Here is a 17,142-nt window from a genome sequence, read left to right as displayed (position 1 = left end):
TAGAATCAGAAGAAATTACATGACCTGCCAAAGGTTTTACATCATTAAGCATCTGGGGCAGGATTCAAATCCAGATCTTCCTGACTCCACGTCCAGCACTTTAACCAGTATAGTACCCTACTGCAGTTAAGTGACTTTCTCAAGGTCAAATATCTTAGTGCCTGAACCAAAACTGAGACCAGATTTTCCAGACTTTAAGTGCAGAAGCCTATCTACTAGACCACAGCCTGAGGTACCAGGTCTAAAACAGAGTCATTAGAATGACCTGTTAAATCCTTAGATGAATAAATCCTATTGGTCTTTCATTTTTCAGAAGACAAAGGTCTATTTAAGAGGAAACAACTTGAATAGTCATGGTAAAGGTGTAGATTTTGTGACACATATAGATATCATGCAACAAATCATCTCAAACTTCTTTTGTAAACATATGGGGAAGAAAAGACTGCATTATATTATATAAATTTCCAGTGACTACTCATGCTCAATTCTGGCATCATGCTAATGCTGTCCCCATGTAGTTACTACCCAAAACTACTGATCTATATTCTCCAATAATACCTTTCCCAGAGCTGGACTACTGCTTTAAGGCCCACTAATACATAAATGTCCTTAGATCAAAAGTTTGAGGGTTTTTTCCTCTTAATAGAAGTAGAATTAGATTGTTGTTTGATATAAATAAATAAATGAATGAATGAATGAATGAATGAATGAATGAATGAATGAATAAATAAATAAGTGCAATGCTTGATACTTACTCTTTGTTCTTTATCACCTATCAAACAAACGGATCTAAGCGTCGGTACCCATCTCTTGAATTCATTCATCCAGTTATGTAAAGTAGACTTTGGAACCAATACCATATGAGGACCAGGAATATTTCTATAGTGTTTCATATATCCAAGAAGAGAAATTGTTTGAAGTGTCTTTCCCAGGCCCTGAAAATATCCAAGATTAAACACAAAACATCTAAAACCATAAACAGTACTACTTACTGCTACATATCTAATTATCCAGAACCTCCCCTCTGGTACCTCACAAATGAAATGTAACTTCAATAAGTTACAAGTTACACAGATAATGAAGAAAACATGAAATATATTAATTTTATTCTTAGTTAAGTATAATCATTTGTTTCAGAGATGAAAACTAAGGATTAAAGGGAAATTTAGAAACTATTCATCTAATTCATTCTTATATGTTCTCTTTCCTCCTTAGGTAGAATAACTGATATTTGGCTGAATTCCCCTAAAATTCACCAAGCTCTGCAAACCTAAAACCAAATATTTTTAATAAAGCTAAATCTATTTATATACTAAATACATCCTGATACTCAAAATTCAAAAACTAGTTCTGGACCTTTATTTCCTAGTGAAGTAGTTCCTAATAAGGGTTAATTCAGCAACCTGAGATAAATTTACCTCCCAAAAGAATCATTAAGCTTTGGCTCATAGTACCAATCACTTCATTAGTTTAAATTAAGCAATCATTCTAATTATCAAAGGCTCCAAGGACTCTGTGTGTGTGTGGGGGGGGGGGGGGGTGTTTCAAATTTACTTGTTTTTGAGGTAAGTCATAAACAACTCTTTATAAAAACTCTATATAATTAAGATCAGACAATTGAAATGATAAAGAACATCAAAAAAGGAGTAGGCAAAAGGGTCAATCATGAAATAAATTTACATCCAATGAAAAGTATTATCTTTCACATGTACTACTGAGCTACTATCAACAAGGATTTAAGTCATTGTTCTAGGTCTATCAAATTTTGGAAATTATTTCACCACCTTCTCTTGTCTAATTACTTCCTATAATCAGGAACACACATTTGGGGGGGGGGGCGGGGCAATTGGGGTTAAGTGACTTGCCCAGGGTAACACAGCTAGTAAGTGTTAAGTGTCTGAGGCCAGACTTGAACTCAGGTCCTCCTGAATCCAGGGCCGGTGCTCTACCCACTGCACAAGCTGCCCCAGAACATACATTTTTTAAGTAAAATAACCTCTAATAAGAGGTACATTAAGTGGATATGGAAAAATGCAAAGATAAATGACTCTAAATCAAAGTTGGTGATTTTTTAATTCCTCCCTAAAAAACTCAAACTGCAATGTCCAAAACATTAGTAGACTTAACTCCCATCCCCCACCCCCCAAAATTGTATCCTTTTTAAGGAAATTTAAAGAGTGGTAACTTTATTTTTATAATTAGCAAATACTTACATAAACCAAAATTCCAAATATTAAAAGCATGTAATTAATATTTAAAAGCAGGTTTTCTTTACCCTGCTGTAAAACTTGGTACATCACTTTTGAAACAGAAAAAGAAGTCATAATACCACAGAATTACAATATCATTAGTTTAGCACATACTTGGCCATTAAATCATATTCCTAAACATCTTCAAAATCTGTATAAGTTCCTATACTGATCAGAATCACCTGTGCAGAGCTAGCCTTCCAGAAAGTTTAGGATAGTACCAGGTTAGTTAATTTTGCAAAGCTAACACTCTAAATTTTTCTTTAAATTAGATGTAATAACATAATTGATCATGGTAATCTGATCATATTACAGTCATCTTAAATAATGCATAACTACTTGGTCCAACTATTTAGTATATCTCAAAAATGCTTTTCTTATCACAATATGATTGGCTTAACAGAAGAATTGAAAAGTAGCTTAAAAGCATAAAGGCAGCACCCCACCAATAAATGAAAATTAGGTAAGCCATCATCTATGGCTAATGAATTAAATGAGCTACATCCTAGCTCAGTCTATAAGAGGTAAAATATGGTGCAAATTCAGTATCAGAATAAACCTAAGTTTCTTGGAAAAAATGATTTTTTTCCCATCTGAATTTCCTTAAAGAACCATAAAGTTATCATCAAATAATTGCCTCACAGCTGGTTTATTCAGTTTTGGACCAGATTCCAAATGGAGTGAAAGCTTTGCTATCATTTTAGATTATTATGAATAACAAACCTAAATTTTAAAACTTTATAACAATATCTTAAACTTTTAGAAATAGTTACATCGGGGCAGCTAGATGGCGCAGTGGATAGAGCACTGGCCCTAGCTGTGTGACCCTGGGCAAGTCACTTAACCCCAATTGCCTCACCCAAAAAAAAAAAAAAAGAAATAGTTACATCAAATTAAGGCATTCTTTTAAAATTATCAAAAACATACCATTTCATCTGCAAGGATCCCATTGATTCCATTCTCATACAAAGATATTAACCAATTTAATCCTCGGACCTGATAATCTCTGAGTTTACCCCATTTTACATCTAAGAAGGACACACAAAAGGAAAAAAACATTATAAAGTTCAAAGGGAAAAAATGCTATTCTAGTGTGGAGAGGTACTAATTATAACAAATTAATTCCAGGTGGGAAAATATCTACACTGACAACAGCACCATGAGATTAATTAATCAAAGGCCCACCTGGGCTGGCTTTCATGCACATATTATTTTATTTTGAGGTAAAAGCCAAGACTTTTTCCAACTGTATACAGAGACTACACTAAATACACTGAAATTTAAGCAGCCCTAAATGAAACTAAATACAAGACAACTTAAAGACATTGCCACTTAATATAAAACCTAAAGTCAGAGTTCACATACTTCCTAAAAACTAAGTGATGTTTCCAAGGACATAAAATGACCAAGCATCACTTTTTTAAATATAAAAATGTAAGCCTTAAACATATTCCCCACGAGATGCTGGCCCCTCCCCCATCCCCACGCACATGATGGGGAGTCTTCAAATCGAGTGCACACATTAGTGGCCTTGGAGCTTTCAGTTAACAGCTCCTCATCTTCCTCCTGTTCTGTTCGACGATGCCTATAGCTATAAGAGAAAAAAAGTGAGTTTTAAAGTAAAAATAATTCTTAACAAAAGCTATTCTTATAATATGTATGTTTAGGTATTCAAGAGATGGATCAGAAATCTGAATTTCAAAGATTGGAAGATCAGTTAGAGTTCTACAGTTAACTATTAGTCAATATCCCACCAATTCCTCCCCTCTCCAATCCCCAAAATAATAGTCTGTCCCTGAAGCCCAATCTAAAAAGATGACATCCTATTCAGACTTTTTAAAAAAACCACAATTAAAGTAATAAGTTGTCACTGACAGTGTTTGCTTTTCATTTCCAAAAAGTCTATTAATGAGATAAATGTTATATAATAATACTTAATGTTTAATAATACCTCGGTTAAGTAATACCTAGGCAACTCAAGTCCAGAAGAATATAGGTTGTCTTTTAGACAAAAGTACAGGAGTTCACCACTTTACCTTTATATTGCTAACTCACAAAAACCAAAACCATAAAGCAAGGAATTAGAATGTAAGCTATGTAATGTCCAAACAAAAATTAAGTTTAAAAAATGGTTTACTTTCATCAAAAATGTAATGCCACATAACAGTATCCATTAGCATTTTCCTTATTTGTCTTAAGACAAGTTAACATCTGAGCATACAGGTGTACTACATCTTCCCTCCTGCCTAACACTTAGTAATTCAATATTGTATAAAGATATTTAAATGGCAAAATGCTTTGAAACAATTTAAGTATATCCATATTGTAGCAGAATGTTCTAGTTTTTAAGATAGTGCCCAAATAATAATGCAATGGCTATTATCTTACAGGAAATGTAAAGTGCTGAATGACTTGGGTTTTTAAAAGTAACTCAGGTTCACCTAGGCAATGACTTCTTTCTAACACTTTAAAAAAATGCTTATGTTTCTTCCTAAATAAATAAGAGCCCAGAGAATATAATTTAACGTTTTCTAGATTTTTTTAGGGTAAGGAAAACTCTCCATTTTGGCATTTATAGCCCACCAAAATCTTGCCAAAATTTTTTATTTCTGGCCTTATTTCATACTAATCATCCCCTCCAAGAAAGCTGTGTCCCAAATTGAACTAAAGTGGCAGCATTGCCACTTCTCATTTGTGACTCTCAGAATGCTTATCTTCCTTCCTTTTAGGCACAGAACAGAAACTTTTCCTGAGCATCTCTGGACTTTCAGTCCTCAAATTACCTTATATTATACTTAGTTATGTACATACTTTATCTCCCCCATAATTTCCTTGAAGGGTAAGGATCATTTGTTTTAGTACTTCCAACAAAGACACTGTTTGAGTTTATGCCTATAAAGGATACTGATGTTTATAGAGCTGCTCACCACCCTTGTTGGCTGTGCTGTGTTAGTTTGTGTTTCTTCTATTTTCAAATAGCCCTGACAAGCATTATCTACTTACTTGCTAACACTTCTAATCTATACTGCCTTCTTTTCCTTTTTTGTGTGCCTTGTCTCTTCAACTTCCACCTCTTCTGGCAACAGCCAATAAGATTATTCCTTCCTTTTAATCATCATACTTAGCAACTATATACATACTTAAAAAAAAATGTACCTTGGGTTTATTAACAAGGAGTTAAAGGGGGCAGCTAGGTGGCGCAGTGGATAAAGCACTGGCCCTGGATTCAGGAGTACCTGAGTTCAAATCCAGCCTCAGACACTTGACACTTACTAGCTGTGTGACCCTGGGCAAGTCACTTAACCCCCATTGCCACCCCCCCAAAAAAACAAAAAAAAACCAAGGAGTTAAACTTCAAATTTAATGTACATCCTATCAAAACAGAGACCAGTGAACAATATTGGAAAGATTAGATCTTCTTAACTTTTCATCAAGAATTAAGAAACTGAAATAGTTTTCATTGTAATCTTTACCAGGGTCATTACTTACTCGCCAACTGACAGTAAATTCTGCTTTTCATCTTTCTTTATTCTTGGACGTCCTGGTTTCATCTTCAGTGGTGAAGTTGGAGTCTTCTGAGCAGCAGGCTGGATGAAATGTGCAAACAGTTCTGTCTGCTTTAACAAATACTCAAATCTGTTTGCTCGGTCAGTTTGCTGTAGACAGAATTTTTAAAATGCTTAACCCAAATAGTCAATATCAAAAGTGCAGAAAATTGTTTTAACATGACATTCAAAAACAAAATTAGCTTTTTCAGTTAGAATGCTATAGCATATAATCAGAACTTGTACATTCCTGTGTCCACAAATAAAAGGCTAAGTATACCACCCAGTTTCCTAAAATCATTCATCTTATACTTTCCTCTACAAAGCCTTCCTTCACTGATTCAGACCAAAATTAAATCAAAATCAGAGGAGAATCTTACTTTCTTCTGAAGTCAACTGTATTACTTTTGGTTTGGTTTTGTCCTAAACTTATGATTTCAATGGTGTATTGAACTCCTAGTGTGCAAACTGCGGACACTGATGAAGATCCAGATTTGTAACTTTTCTGTATCTTCGTCTTAGAGAGTTGTCTGGAGGAGTAAAGTGTTAAGTAAGTTGTGCAGGACTGTTAGCTTATATTAGAGGTAGAATCTGAACCCAGATCTTAACAAGTTACTCAGGAAATAATTGTACACCACTATGTGACTTTTCACATTGTTCTCTAATATTATTTCCCTCTTGTATTATTATTTGATTTTTAACCCCCCCCCCAAACCACACTGAACTCCTTTGTAGGCTTCATAAGCCTCACATCATATGAGCTCAATAAATTAATAAATATTTGCTGAATGATTCAGAGCACTTTTACATATATACTTGTTTCATTTCATAACCGTGTAATTATCCTGAGGCTGAAATGCTCCCCTTGACTATTAGTCCCCACATTTCAATCACAGCAAGCACAATGTCATACCTGAAGAAACTGCCCATAGTCTCAAATCTCTGCCACTTGTACAAAACCCTCATACCAAAAACAAAAAAAACCAAAAAACCAAAACCAACACTACAAAAAGGATTTGGAAGATTTTTGATACACTATTAACAGCTGGAATTAGGCATCAGCTTAGAACATATCGCCTACCAAAAGGGAACATAGCACCCTTAAATACAATCTTCATTTTAAGTGTAAAAATCAGATTTCTGCAAGCTACACTTTCCACAATTTACTCCTTAAGGACCACAGATAATACACTGAAAATGTACCATTCAACTTTAGGCAAATACATTGGGAAGGATGAGTGTATGCTTTAGACAGTTGTTTTTTTTTCTTCCTATACTTTCAAAAGCCTGAGAACAAAGAACTAATTGACTTATTACTACTATTAGAAAAATAGATACAAATTACAACATTCTAGATAAAAGGTGGGTAAACAATGTCAGGATTTTAAAAGGTGGTTTTTTTTTTCATGTCTCAAAAAGTTTAAGTACAGACTGCAAATTCATTTTACCCATTATTTTTCCATGGAAAAATACTAATTTATTTTCAGTGCAGAATATAGCATCCTTTGAGAAAAAAGCTAGTTCTCCCTCTAAGAAATATGCCCATCTTGTAGATGTTGACTATCTTGCCATTAAAGCCCAATATCACAGGGCAGCTAGGTGGCGCAGTGGATAAAACACCAGCCCTGGATTCAGGAGTACCTGAGTTCAAATCAGCCTCAGACACTTGACACATACTAGCTGTGTGACCCTGGGCAAGTCACTTAACCCCCACTGCCCCACAAAAGAAAAAAGGTCAATATCAGTTGCATAATAAACACAAAGATGGATTTTAAAGAAATGATCTGAAAAAGTATGACATTCAAAGTATTTTTCATTGCTTCTGACCCACAGAACATCAAATATACCATAAATTGATGGAGAAACATAGCTCCACCAAAAGAAACTCAATGGAACAAGGTATGTCATTTTTGTCTTCAGTCTTTTTCTTCAACTGCTTTTGTTTACTCACTACTCCACATTTTGATCAACTTGCCCTCCTTTTTATGTTTTCTCCAGCACCCTTTTTACTTTAGAATCCCTTCCTCTCCTCCCAACTTGCTCAAACCTTCCTTCCCTTCATCCTCCAAAAGACTATTTCTCAAGTAAAAACATTCTTACTGAAACTAAGTATAGCATGTTTATATAAATATAATAGTCCTGCCCTCATTACCAAATACTTTAAAGTAAATATGACTTTAATTCTGAATCTAGATAATAAATTTTGCATTGGTTCTAAAGCTTTGGTCTTCTTAAAAATGTAGTGCATATACACAAAAACATCAATATTTATTACTGGATAAACTTTTTTAAAACCACTATAATCAAGGCCAATCTTATCTGTATACTCAACACAAACAACAACTACTATGCTATAAAGGCTCATTCCAATTATCAAAGGCTCCAAGGACATTTTCTCACTATTTCCCATAATCAACAAACAATGTATTAAATGCCTACTGTATATGCAAACACTGGGGAAACAAAAAATTGTAAAAATCCCTACTCTTAAGGAGCTAACATTTGATGAGAGGAGACAACATGCAGACAGACTAGTGTATCAAGAATACAAGGTTGTTAAGAAGGGTAGAAGGGCATTAGCAGTGGGGAATCAGGAAAGGTCTCACACAGGTGGTGACTGAGCCACATCTTAAAAAAAAAGCAAGGGACTTGATGCAGCAGAGGTGAGGAGAAAATGGCCAGTGCAAAGGCACCCAGATGTGAGACAGTGCCATGAGTTACAGGAAGGGGCAATGCCAGCTCCACTCTACAGATGAGGGGAAGGGGAGTCATATAGAAAAAAGCTATAAGGACAGGTTGGGACTTTGAAAGCTAAAGAGAGGAGTTTACATTTTATCTAGAAGCAATGGGAAGCCATGAAACGTAGTGAGGAGGGACAGGAAGAGACACCGGCTTTAAGAAAAATCATGCTGGGCAGCAGCAGAGGATGGTTGGGAGAATAGAGGGAGACCAATGACTTGAGTCAAGGATAATGCCATGGTTACAAACCTTGGAGATTTAAGAAAAACTGTGGTATCCCAGAGAGAAACAGGAAAGAATGGTAGAGGGAAGGGTTCAGGGGTAAGGAAAAAGTTCTGTTTTAGACATGTTGAATTTGAACTGTCTCCAAGATACCTAGTTTGATATGTCTAATAAGCAGTTGGTAATACCGAATTAGAGCTCAGGAAAAAGATTGGGTTAGATTATATAAACCTGTGAAACATCTGCAGAGATAACTGAACCCATGGAAGGTGACCAAGAAAAAGAGGAGAGAAAAAAGGAACCAAGCCAGAGGCAGGGAGGGGGAACAACCACAGTTTAGGGGCATGATATGTGTGACAAGCAAACAGAGGTTGAGAAAAAGAAATCTGACGAGGAGAACAAGGAGTGAATAGTGTTATGAAAACCTGTAGAGGGGAGAGTATCAAGTAACAGTGTGGGCAACAATATCAAATGCAGCAAAAAGGTCAAGAAGAATGAGGACTAAGAAGAGGCTTAGCAATTAAGAGATCAGTAGCAATTTTGGAGAGAGCAGTTTCAGTTAAGTGATATGACCAAAAGCCAAATTTTGAAATGTTGAGAAGTGAGAGGGAAGTGAAGGTAGCAAGTATAGACAAGTTTTTCTAGAAATCTGAGAAAAAGAGCATAGATGTAAGTAAGACAACAGCTTGAGGGGATGGCATGGTGTAAGAAGGTTTGTTAAGAACAAGGGAAATGTGAGTGGTGAAAGGCAATAGGAAAGGAACAAGGAAACAGGAAGAGAGTGAAGATTAAAGGGGGAAGAGAGAATATTTTTATGGGGGCAATCTGCCAGAAAAAAGGAGAATAGAATTCAGGGCACATGTACAGGGATTGGCCTTGGCAAAGAAAAGGGTAGCTTAATTATCAAAATCTGGCAGGAGGTGAGAGTGAAAGACTTGTCTTCAATGTGTTATAAGGTGGAGAGAAGGAAGAAGAAACCCATAACCAAAAAAAACACCTTAATTTTCTTAATAGAGATCAAGTCATTAGCTGAAAAAGTGGAGCAAAGAAGAAGCGTAGAAGGCTAGAGAAATGAAGAGAAAGTTTGGAATAGCTCCTGTGGGGAATGGGGAACAGGGCATCAATCAAGTTAGAAAACTTCCACTTGTGACTTTGTTTATTCTCTTTGTACCCTGCTTCTGCTCAGCTCTCTTCCCACTGCTACACAGATCTAAATTCTTCTATCCCCCAGGATTCAGGTGACAGGGACTAAATAGGATGATCTCAGAAGTACCTTCAAGTTCTACTGCTGTGTTCTCTTCCATGAAGTCTTTTCTATTGTTCCAACTCACAATGACCATTTCTCTCCTAATTTCTTATGGCACAAATTATATGATTTACTTGGCAGCTGATCAATCTATCAGTAAATATCTACTATGTACTTACAATTTGCAAGGTCCTACCATCAGAGCCAGGAAGGTTGAGAATGCACATGTGTGGCTCTGCACACATGTGGGTGTGCATGCACACACGCACACCCCCCCCAATACAAATTAAAAAAAAAAAACTCAACAAATGTTTATTTTAATTCTCTATATGAGATGCTGTACTAGATGCAGTCTCTGTTCTTGGGACGCTTACCATTAAGGGGGGAGGGGAGATGGCATCTATACACAAATAAGTGGTACAAGGGAGACTCTAATAACCACATGAGACCGAACAAGGAAAAATGCTATGAAGAAATCTAGGGATACTAAGATCACTTTCAGCTTAAGGAGCTGAGGTATCAAATCATCATACGATCAGTTAGAAATTAAAAGAAATTAAGTTATCTAATCCAAACCCCTGTCTCGAATTGTACAGATGAAGAAAATGATACCCAGAGAAGTTAAATGTGCTCCATGTAACACAGTTACTATATAGCAGAGGTGAGAGTCAAAGTCATATCACCTGATTCCAAATCCAATGCTCATTTGCACTGTATCACTGCCAACCCAAGACCATTCAAGATTGAACAGGAAGGAAAAGTCTTCCAAAAGCACAACTTGGGGTGGGTTTGAGGATGGGAGATAATATTAGCATAAATGTTTCAAAGGTTCAGAGGAAGGCAGGGAAGATTATTGGAGGCAGAAGGATCTGTGATGGGCCATAAAGGATGGGCAGTCTTACAGTTCACCTCTAGTTGTCTTTTGTCTCCCAACAAGACTGAACTCCTTGTAGGCAAGAGTCGAGTCTTATATTTATATTTCCCATAGGGGACCAAAAAATACACTCACTGATTTATAGTCTTTTCCTCATAACAATCCTATGAAGTACTTAGTACAAATGTTAAAAGCATCCTCATTTTACAGATAAAAAAATCAAGGCTGAGATGTTAAGTGATTGACCCAAGGTCACAGAATAGTGTCAGAGCCAGGATACAGGTTCAGTGAAATCCTATAATAGGTGGTTTCTAGCACTACTCTTAATTTCCTAAAATCAAAACGTATTTCACACTTATATTCATACAAACAACATTATCATCCTGGTGAGATAACTAGTAAAAAAAAATACATGGCACAGGAGAATCTGATTAAAGTATAACAAAATTTAGAAAATATACCATCTACTACTATTTTATAGCTCAACCACTAGGGCTCTTCAGGCAGGCCCTACTGGTAAAATGTCTAAACTAATAGTACAACAAACCACTTAAAGAGCTTTCACAATATGTACTGACACCACTCATAGGCCTACAAAAACATACCATTTTTTCTTCATAGGTAGGATCTGGTTCTTGGATTTCTTTTTGTTTCCCTGGTGACGAATCATCAAATACATCCTAGAAGGGGAAAAAAGATAATTATTCTTTAAGAGTAATTAGATCTACCACTTCAACTGATTTGTACCTACATAATGTTTCAATAATCCAAATTACACATTCTAATGATTGAGAAATAATTTTAAATGGCTCATAAACTATTAGTTAACACAGATGAAATAAAATGTACTATCTCAGAAACCTCAACCAAAAACTGAAACCTGCACAGTGGCTAGCATACAAGGAGAAAGTATTTCTCTCTCTCGAGCAAATTTCCTTTAAATAGTTGTTAACTTTTGTTGGCATGAGCTCGTTTCCTCACACTTGAAAAATATTCAACATTTTGTGGCCCTTTTAGTTTAAAAATGAGGAAATGTCAAGTTACAAACATGTTTCATTAGAAAAATATCCTTGAAGACAGTAATGTTATCTTTTTAGCAGTACAAAGCTATCTACCAACTGAAACAAAATTGCTATTCACTGAAGCAATAGCACTATTATAAGCAATGAAGAGAGAATGTTTTTTGGTAAATTCATTTATCTTTTCAATGTTAAACATTTTGACACTTGACACTTACTAGCTGTGTGACCCTGGGCAAGTTACTTAACCCCCATTGCCTGGCCAAAAAAAAAAAAATACTGAATCAATGTTAAACATTTTGAAATAAAAAGCAAATAAGACAACCAACTGGTCCTTCATAAAGAAGTTTTTTGTATCTTTTTCTAAATATAATTTTAAAACCATTATGATTTCTCTTGAATGTATAAAGAGTTTATTCATCAATATAAACCCCCATGATTAAAACAAAATCATATTTACAGAATCATAGATTTAGATTTGGACAGGACCTTAGAAGTTATCTTGTCTAATTCCCCTATTTAACAGATGAGAAAACTTAAGCCTAATAATGTTAAATGACTTGTCCAAGGTCACACAACTAATGTTTTAGAAAAATATTTGATCGCAGGTCTTTTGACTCCAAATACAAGTACTTTTTCCGATGCGATGTATGAAATTGCAACTTCAACTACAGAATATCTAAGCAGTTAAAATTTATGTTTCCAATGCTTGAACTAGAAACTTTCAATGGCAACAGTAACACTTTCCACTTGCCAATCTTGACTTTCAAAATATAAGCAATAAAATTAAACTTTTCTGCATTACCATTTAAGACCCTGAATCTCCTACTCAAAATTTCCCTCTTAAAATAGCAAAAAATAATAACTGTCATTAAATATATACAATGTCTCTCCTTTTACACTCAGTATATAGCTACGAAAAAAGGGACAACTTGATGTAAGCAAAAAAAGCACTACATTAGGGGGATCAAAGACACCAGGTCCTAGTTTCAATTTCACTACCTGTATGACCCTACACATGTCATTAAGATGTTTCCGTTTTTACTGTAGGAGAAAATGATGATAATATATGCCCTACCTTTTTTGAGTAAAGTGGGAATAAAATAAGATGGAAAGTCCTATGAAAATAAAATGTACTGTTTCAATAATAATCATTACTACAATTAAAGTAAACCTCTGTTAGAGTCCACATACCCCGTGTGGTCAAATACATATTAGCCAATAGAGGCCAACAGGAAGGATAAACTTATACTGGAAAATGAGGGCAGAACAATAGTTGCTGTAAAGAATTACTCTCCCCACACTGGAAAAAGTAACTGTAAACAGAAATAATACTGCTCCACTAGACTACAAATTCTAGTGCCCATCAGTGGCACAGAAAACTATGGCAGGAGCCATGGGAAAGTTTAGATTTTGTCCAAAAAAATTTTTTTCAGATAATTCCAGGGTTCAGAATAAGTCACATTAAGTCCATCAAAAAGAGTAAGAGAGAGTATTTTTAATGGACTAAAATAGATTTAATTCTGCAGCTTTAGGGAAGATTTAGGTTATTACACAGCATGTGTCTCTCAAAAGACAGTAAGTACTGCTCATACACAACATTTTCTAATCTAAGGGAGGAAATAATACACAAGTATAAAGCTGTATAAAGAGAACCTTAAACAAGGGACAACTACCCTGTAAAAAAATACAATCTGGAAATAAAGAAATACAATGACTTTCAATGAAAAATGTATACCAGAAGTTTTGAAAGAAATGTCAAAATTACAGGTGTAGAGATAAGAAAAACATAATTTTTGAGTTCATGAAATTATAAAACATAGCTTTTTACAAAAATATCATATTAAGAGAAGTTATTTAAATTTTTATTCATACACAAACCATAACTCGATTTTAACTTAATACTTCTGATTTGCTGCTTTCATTATATTTCTTTATTGGTATTTAAATAAACTTTCCAGTCTGCCCTAATAATCATTACAACTACCGGACCTCAAAAGCTTTGCTCACAGTCCACCTTTGATGCAAAATCTGGGAAATACGCATTTTTCATCCACTTTGATTTCCAGTATAAATGTTTGATTCTATCTCTTTCCTATCCTGTAGATTTCAATAAAAGGGCCTTTGTTGGTTCTGGATTTGATGTGATCAGTGAATGAGAAAATTAAGAAAACCTTGTCTTCAGTCAAGAAGTCATACTTTGGACTGTATTCTCTAGACTTCATATTCTATGACAATAGCAAACACATTTAAGTTGATGTCTGTTTCAGAATGTCAATGATAAGAATAATATAAATTTTGTCTCCAGTCAAATATGCTCTTAAAAAAAAGTAAACAAAATATAAGACTATGACTTATAAAAATGGGGTGGCATGGCTGTTACTTTCTCATGTTTTCAATCAAGAAAAAGAAGCAAGATGAGATCATGTGAAATTCAAATGCAAATGTCTAGGTGAGATAATGGAAAAGCACTTAGCAAGCTTTAAAGCACCATATAAATCTGAGCTATTATTATTAATAAAATGTAAGGAGATTGGACGGGCATTTGGGAAATTATAAAATACCAACAATCTCAAAAGAATAAACTTTTGAATAAAATGTTAAGTAATCAAAGTAATAGAAAAAAATGCAAGCCAAATATAAATTTCCAGATAACTACAAAATAAAACTTGACTGAGAAGAGACATAAAAGGCATCATCAAGGACACCCCATAATCAGAAGAGGAGGACAGGCTGGTCATGTTCCAAGAGAAACAATAAATGCACAACTTGAGTAATATTTTGGTACCCCCACTGCCCAGTTAGTTTAAGAACCAGAAGAAAGCTTCCATCAGGAATCAGTTCAAAGAATTTATAACCAAGAATCACAAAAAATGAGAAGTACATGTAAAGTGCCAGTAATCTGCTTCTGCCTGAAATCTGTACCAATTATGTTTTAAAAATCAAAAAAGTATAATGTAAAATGCCATTTCAAACTTTCAAAAGTTAGCATTAAAGTTTGGTCTAAAATAGATGACTACCAATATAGCCTAAGGACAGTATCTACAATAATGACGCAGGAAAGCAATGCTTTCAAAATTGCCCCAGATTTTATTCTATTTCACCTATCTCACTAATTTCTCAAAAACCATCGTTCTAACAGTTGGTCTTCCCTTCACCTTAGGTCACTTGCTGACCAAAAAAAACCCCAAACAAAAAAACACACACACACAAAAACCCAGCTGTAGTCTGACCCGAATTCAAACCTAGCTCCAGACACCATCTGCGTCAGTTTCCTAGTCTGCAAAATGCGGATAACACTAGCCCCTGGCTCCCTGGGCGGTTGAGGACCAAATGCGTCGATAATCGCTAGCTCGATGCCAGGCACACGGGGAGCGCTACAGAGGTGTGGGAGCGAGGAGCGGCGCTGGAGTGTCAGTCACCGGAGATGGGTTCCGGTCCGGAGCTGTCACAGACGCCGGCCCAGCAGCCCGACAGTCCCCTCCCCACCGCACCCGGCAGACAGGAGCAATTGCCCCGATCCCCTCCAGCCGCCTAGGATGAAGCAGACGAAACCAGTTCGGGACCAGGGTCGCTGCTGCCATTTCCCCGGCGCCCCGGCTGCTCCTAATGCCCCAATCCCTTCGCACGATCGCGATGACAACTCCCACGGAGTCGGCCCCAGGAACCCTCCCCTCCCTTCCCCCCGCGCCCCGGTCCGGGAGGGCCGGCCAGCCCGCCCGCCCCGGCCGGCTCACTTTGTTCTCTCTCCCGCAGCTGCTCCGCCCCCGCCCGCCGCGGCTCGGGGCTCCCGGCCGGGCCTACCCGCCCGCGGGCTCGGCAGCCGGCCCGGCGCTGGCGCAGCGCACAAAAGGAGGGCGGAGGCGGCGGGGGGCCGGGGCCCCGGCGCGTCCGTGCCCCCGAGGCTGGGGAGGGGGGGGCTGCAGGCGCGGCTGCTCCTCCCGACGGGGGCCGCCCAGCGCAGCTGCTCCCCGCGGCGGGGGCCCCGGGGCCTGGCCGGCTCGCTCTCCATTGTCTCGGCCGGGCCGGACCCGCGCGCCGCGGCGGCTCGCCCCGGTTTCGAAAGAACCAGAACTTGGCTCGGGATGACCTCCGAGCAGGGGGTGCCGAGGCGCGTCCCCGGGCTCCAAAGTTAGGGAGAGGGGCGCGCGTGTTCGGGACGGCGCGTGGGGCGGCCGGGGGAGCGGCGGGGGTGCGTTAGCCCGGTGTCGCCGCGAGCGCTCGGGCTCCTTCCCTCCCTCCCCTGGCTACCCCACTCACCTCCATCTCCGCGTCGCCCGCAGGGGGGGCTGCCGGGGCCGGGGCGCTCTCCACGCCGCTTTTGTTGTGGTTGCCGCCGCCGCCGGTGGCGGGCACGGCCGGAGCGGGAGGCACGGTCTCCGCGGTCGGCAGTGGCGGCGGGGGTGGCGGCGGCGGCTCGGCCGCGGACGACATGCCTGCGGCGCGGCCGGGCACACTCGGGGCGAGAAAACGCCGGGACTAAGCTCTCCTCCTCCTCCTCCTCCTCCTCCTTTTCCTCCTCCTTCTCCTCCTCACGGGGCCCGGCGGGCCGGCCGCTCACCTCTCGGCTGGATGCCTGTCGCCTGGAGCGGACGGCCGGGCTCGGGAGTCGGAGGAAAGGAAGGGGAAGAAAGCCTGGGAGGAGGGGAGGGAGGAAGAGAGCGCGCGCGAGGGGTAACTGGCTGCTTTCCCTCTGCGTCTTCTCTTCTTGCAGCCGCTTCTCACCCTCCTCGCCACCAACCAGGAACCAATGCCGTCCCCAACACCGACGCCGCCACCGCCGGCTTCCAGATCTCGCGAGAATGCGGGCTCGCCGGCTGGTCTGCTGATTGGTTGATCGGTCCAAGTCGCTCACTAGCGCGCGCGCGATGGCGCTTTCTCCACCCCCTCCCTCCGCGGCACGCGGGGCGCTAGAGGGGCGAAGGGGGCGGAGCCTGCGCTGCTCGTGGAGACCGGGCGAACCAATGGGCGCCCGCCCGTCGGCGCGAGGAGCGCACTCGCGCGGCCCCCAACGACCCCCCCCAACGGCCTCCTCCTACTGGTCACCCGCTGGCCCTTCTTTTCCCATGTCGCTTCTAGGTAGCCAGAGGGATCGGCCCGGCCCCTATCTTCGGCCGGCTTATGGCGCTGAAGGAGAATTTCTAAGGCCAGGCCCCACAGGAGTTAGGCCCTGCTCACTCAGGGCAGCCCCCTGCCGCCGTGAGCTGGAGACCTCGTCCGAAGCGATGCCACCTGTCCCTCTCCTGTT

At 39.3% G+C, this 17,142-nt stretch overlaps 1 protein-coding gene across 4 annotated transcripts in view; it reads right to left on the bottom strand.

The window, feature by feature from the left end:
• SMARCA5 (SWI/SNF related, matrix associated, actin dependent regulator of chromatin, subfamily a, member 5) overlaps window positions 1–16,442 on the bottom strand; it is a 47,437-nt gene extending 30,995 nt beyond the window's left edge. The window contains exons 1-6 of one of the 4 annotated variants that reach the window (XM_043970357.1): window positions 16,155–16,442; window positions 11,481–11,555; window positions 5,739–5,905; window positions 3,740–3,840; window positions 3,177–3,277; window positions 756–935 (exon numbers count right to left, since the gene is read on the bottom strand). In XM_043970357.1, coding sequence (XP_043826292.1) covers window positions 756–935; window positions 3,177–3,277; window positions 3,740–3,840; window positions 5,739–5,905; window positions 11,481–11,555; window positions 16,155–16,328 — 798 coding nt within the window. In that variant the 5' untranslated portion in view covers window positions 16,329–16,442. Of the gene's footprint in view, window positions 1–755; window positions 936–3,176; window positions 3,278–3,739; window positions 3,841–5,738; window positions 5,906–11,480; window positions 11,556–15,127; window positions 15,262–15,316; window positions 15,547–16,154 lie in introns of those variants that run through there. The other 3 variants (XM_043970358.1, XM_043970359.1, XM_043970360.1) reach the window with 3 other exon arrangements.
• Window positions 16,443–17,142: the final 700 nt, after the last annotated feature.

Source organism: Dromiciops gliroides, chromosome 6 (genome assembly GCF_019393635.1).
Source record: "Dromiciops gliroides isolate mDroGli1 chromosome 6, mDroGli1.pri, whole genome shotgun sequence".
In the NCBI taxonomy this organism is placed as follows: Eukaryota; Metazoa; Chordata; class Mammalia; order Microbiotheria; family Microbiotheriidae; genus Dromiciops; species Dromiciops gliroides.
This window is presented reverse-complemented; position numbering and strand designations above follow the sequence as displayed.